This window comes from Acyrthosiphon pisum, unplaced genomic scaffold (genome assembly GCF_005508785.2).
Source record: "Acyrthosiphon pisum isolate AL4f unplaced genomic scaffold, pea_aphid_22Mar2018_4r6ur Scaffold_5;HRSCAF=24, whole genome shotgun sequence".
NCBI lineage: Eukaryota > Metazoa > Arthropoda > Insecta > Hemiptera > Aphididae > Acyrthosiphon > Acyrthosiphon pisum.
This window is the reverse complement of record NW_021775710.1, coordinates 16263-21610: the sequence shown is the minus strand read 5'-3', so window position 1 is coordinate 21610 and position 5348 is coordinate 16263. Positions and strand designations below refer to the sequence as shown.

Below are 5348 nucleotides of genomic sequence, written 5' to 3'. Positions count from 1 at the left end.
ACTATCAATTTGTTGTTATAATATTATGAAATGTATTTTTTGAGGTTTTGTATAACTTTTGGTTTTATCTATTTTACAGATCAGTAGTAAATATCACCGTCGGTTGCTGCTGCATCGACCATACAGTGATTTACAACATATTGAAAATACCTAAGATCAACCGAAATGACACCTTTACAGACCTCGACGACATCGGTTCGACGGTGTTCCGTCTTGACGGCCACTCTACTGCTGTTGGTAGCGGTAGCCGCCAGTTTGCCATCCGGCGCCCGGTCGTCCGCCATACGTCCCGCGTCGTCCGCCGCATCGACTGATGCTGCCGCTTCCCCGTTAGTGCCAAGCAGTTGGCAAGGCGTTTCAGCCGTCCACGCTGACGTACCAGCAGAGGCCGAAGGAAGGGCCGTGGTGGTCAGGAAAAAAAGGACGTTGCTCAAACTCAAGCCGCTCATTGTGTTGCCGGTCAAAGTCGCGTTGGGCACCGGCGCCAAGCTGGTGGCCGGGGCCAAGTTCGGAGCCAAAGCTGTCGGATTGGGCTCAAAGGCATTGGGCGTCAGTCTCGTTGGACTGAAAGCCGTCCATAAGGTGGCCAAAGTGACGGTGAAGGCGGCCACCGCTTTGGGCGTGAAGGCGGTGCTGCTTAACTTTTTATTCCAGGTACGATAATATATCTATGATGCTCATGCGCATTCGTCAAATTAGCGACGTAGCTAGTGTATAGATAAAAATGAAATATCCAAAGCACTCTATGACATTAACTGAAACCATAAATTATAATGCAGCAATATTTAATTACAAAGTTTCGTATGAAATGAATGAAAATAGAACACAGATTTCCGTATAAAAACGCTTATTATATAATACTATTTCTCCTACCTATACAATTTCTAGCTGCGCCATTCTTGTACAGACCCGGCCCACATCATATCGTTTGCATTCGTTCCTTGACATATTGTAATGAAAACTGATCGTATCGTTTTATTTGTTTATTATTACGCGTCTGCAGAAAATCAATCAGGTGATCGACTTTAAGACCCGCTTGCTGAGCAACCTTGATCAACGCAACCGGCAGCAGAATGCACAATTCCTGTCTCCAGTGTTGCCCCAATCCTCTTCGTCTTCGAAATCGGGATCGATCGGAAACAAGGTAAGCTTGCAGCGATTTACGATATATCGTGTAATTATTATTAAAATGTGTATATAAGAGATATAGGTATAATATACAAATGTATACTATTTTAATGCACATTTTACATAGTGAGAAAGCACGAGAGTGGACATGAGTGGTATCACCGTATTGAAGTATTTTTTAGACTGCCAAAGTGGTATACAGCAGTATAATTTACAGTGGTAGAGAACGAAAAGGATGAAAAAGCGATTGATGTTTCGGTTGAGACTTTAATGCAGGGTCAAATCGATATATCAATTATAATGTACAAATTGCGTAATGATTACCGTATACAGTTTGGAAATCATTGTGAATAAAATGTTTTATAGCAGAGTCTGAGATGTTTGATACAGTGATAGTTAACGTTAAAGTGATGAGTAGTGTTGTAGTGATCCGATATATATGTATTATACAGAAAGCGGAAAGTTTCTACCACTCATATATGTGATTTAGAAATTACTATAGTAAAATATATTTACAGTATATAGTTTATATATATATATTAAATACCACTTTATGTACGGCACGCAATTCACAGTATTTTATACTCACAAATAATAAATATAATATACATATACAGTGGAATTTCAATAATTAGAATTTCAACGGAATAAATCATAAAAAAATTAATACGATTTAAATAAATAAAAATGTAATTTGAACACAAAATATTAAACAATATAACGCTAACGTGTAAAAAACATGTAAGTCTGCCATTTTTTAAATTCGCAGATAAACGAAAAACAAAATCATCTCAAATTTGGTTTATTTTATCCTATTTTATGCAAAATAAGTTAACCGTTTGAGTTTCTAACAGAATTGTAATTTACTATTAAATTAAAGTGTGTTACAAATTACAATATAATATGAGCCTAATTATCGTTAATCCACTGTATACATGTATAAAAAAAACTTATAACTCGAGCACTTGTACAATTACACTAACCTCTTATACACTTGTACACTATATTTTAACAATCACCATCGGCACCAACACCAACTACACCAATAATAACCCATCCACAACCATACTTCCCACCCCTCAACATATAATTTATACGCTTGTAGAAGACAGGTACAGATCACCTATATATACTATAATAATTATAGTATAATATTATATTATATACATGTACATAGAATATAAATTTAATACGATTGATGTGTAATGATTGTGAAATTTGTATTTTACAATTATAAAAGTACTATAGACATATCATAGCCTATCCATATATAAATACAATAGCTACAAAATGTATCATATTATACGACGACGATTAAATTCAAAATATTATGTAACTTGATCATATGCGTTTGTGACAATGGTGATAGTTACTGAAATACTAAAATATCATATTATCATATTCATATACCTGTTTATATATATATAATATTATATATCCAATATCCATAACATACGATGACGATGACGACGACGGTAAGTGATGATGACGAAAGTTGTATTTATTAATAATGTGAATTTTATAATTCGCATCTACGTATATGAATATACAATTATACCTGGAGGATGATGACGAAAAGAAAATTGTAACACAAAAAACTACCAAAAAAACCGACAAAAAAAACAACAATAAAATACGGCGGTGACAGTTAAAATATATTCTATATATTATTATAAACTAAAAATTTAATTACAAAATAGCTTCGACGGGACGGCTACAACGAAGATTATAAACAGTACTATTTTACGTTATACTGAACACGTCACAATAATATCATTATAGACTTCTATACTTTATGTGGTATTACAATATGATATAATACATATCTACATACACATTATACGACTCCGTGATTTCATAATCGGATCTGGCCAGTAATTGATTCTCGATGGACAAAATTTACGAAACAACACGTTTTTATAAATCAGCTAATGCATTTGAAATAAAGTACTTATTACGAATAATAAACAAGCACCTAAACATAAATATAAAATACGCATAAAACTCGTTTTCAAAATGTCAGTTTTTCTGTTGACAATGTAGTTGGTACGTTGTACATTTCAGTTATATAACCAACATTAAATTAACTTTTGAATTCGTTTGCAGATGGGATAATTGTAAGAAAAACGAACCTATACGCATAGTGTTATAAATCTTTCGAAAAATCTACTTAATTTATTGCTGTATTATTTATTACTAAAATACGACATAAAATTACAATTATAACGACGACGACTTTTTAAATGCACGCCCGTACAGCGGTATGCGTGTGCCGTGTGTGTCTACGTATGTGTATGATCACACGCGCGTGTAGGCATGTCGGAGAGTGTGTTTATTTGTGTGTGTGTGTTTGTGTGTGTTGCAAAAGGCGTACGATATATTATTGTTTTGTGTACGTTAGTTGTAATAATAATAATATTATATTTAATTCAGTGCTCGGGAATTTGGAAACATATTTAGGTACCTAGTGAATGATCCATGTGGTTAACATTGGTTTATTCCTCTTCTCATGACTGTTCATAATATTCAATATAATTTCTTGTGTCCGGAGGAGACAAGAATTGCCATACATTGAAAACATCTCATTCACATTTTAACCGTATCTAATAATATCAGTACTTAGGCTGTATATTCACATGCAAACTATCTATAGTATATAGATTTACCTATACGGCTATAGGGTTGGATAAACGCAATAAATCATTAATTACACATAATTCCGGTGTCGAAAATTATAATTAAAAAATTATAATCGAATCTATATCATTTATTGATTTTATGTATATACTAGCCGATACAGTTCCTTTTATTTTTCTTTATCGATATCGAAATTTTCTGCTACAGTTATTATATTATCTACGGCTAAACGTCACGTTTTAAATACTAAACATTCGAATACAATATTTACCAAATCGAAGCGCGTGGATAAATGGAATAACATTAATGTGTCTGCAAAATGACTACAGTAGTTTGGTTCACATGCTGCTGTAACCGCAAAACCGTTTAACCGAATTCGGGCACTGAATTTATATTAATACTATATTATTATATAATAAAATATAATATACTATGAATAACATCGAACGACGAATGTGTGTGTGTGTGTGTGTGTGTGTGCGTGTGTGTGTTTAGGACAACGCCACATCCAACGTCGTCGGTGCCGCAGCTTCCGTCGACGCTTCTGTCCCCGCACCGGGACTTCGTGGCAGCCCCTGATGCCCCGGGTTTTGTCACGAATGCGCCATCAACAGCACCAGCATTCGTACCCGGATCAGACCTGATCGCTTCGCCACCACCACCATCACAACCCGGACTTTGATGGACCACCATCGGACTTTGTTGGAACTCCGACAAATTTTGATAGCGCTTCATCAAGCTTTGGCGGTGCGCCTTCTGGATTTCCCGCCTTCCAGCCGAGCTTTGCCTCCGAACCGTCGGGCTTTGCCGCGACAAACGACGACGGATCACCATCGTCAGAGACGTCGTTCTAAAAATATGCGTCCTCTCGTCATCGTCATACCGTCGTCTCCTCGATCGCATCGACACTTGCCAGCCACAACGCCATAATAATATATGCCATAATCGTCATTTATATATATTATCCATCATCATATTATCATAATCATACATATATACATATACGTATATATATATAATATAAGTATAGTCATAAATAGTAATATAATTTGTTGAAGAGTACCTATAGGTGGACTCATAGGCACAATTAGGAGAGATTTGGGAGTTGGAAGTGATTAGCTCCTTCATAATTTATGCCATTAGTGGACCAACTAAAATAATAAGGGTCTTCAGCATCCCTAGTTTTTCATTGAAATAGGGAGTACATAACAGTCGAGTCGTAAATATTTCATTAACTCACACATTGATCAGAGTTATCGCGGCCGTTCGACTGTATATACAACTTTTGGACGTAGGTTAAATTTCATGTACATTCTAACATTCTGCGTCATCACTTAAACGATGATTATCCGAGTAAAAAGAAAACCGAAGATTCGTTTGATTTTTGCAACCCTGATCAATTATATAACTTGAACTAATTACTTCAAGGTATGGATTGAATTATTAATATCGCGTACAATAGCTATCACTATATGTGTAGTGAAAATGTCATGTGACATTAAAACGAGTATACTCTTACGTGATATTATATAACCATTTTAAATTAAATTATTGTTTACGTATTTTTTTTATAGTTTTATTAT

At 35.0% G+C, this 5348-nt stretch overlaps 1 protein-coding gene across 1 annotated transcript; it reads left to right on the top strand.

Moving 5' to 3' along the window:
* Positions 1 to 79: 79 nt before the first annotated feature.
* LOC100569623 lies at positions 80 to 5327 on the top strand (the record flags this gene model as incomplete). The annotated part of the gene is given in 3 exon segments (XM_029492691.1): positions 80 to 654; positions 1004 to 1144; positions 4261 to 5327. Coding segments are annotated over 3 exon segments (714 nt in total). The 3' UTR covers positions 4345 to 5327.
* Between the last annotated feature and the right edge of the window lie 21 nt (positions 5328 to 5348).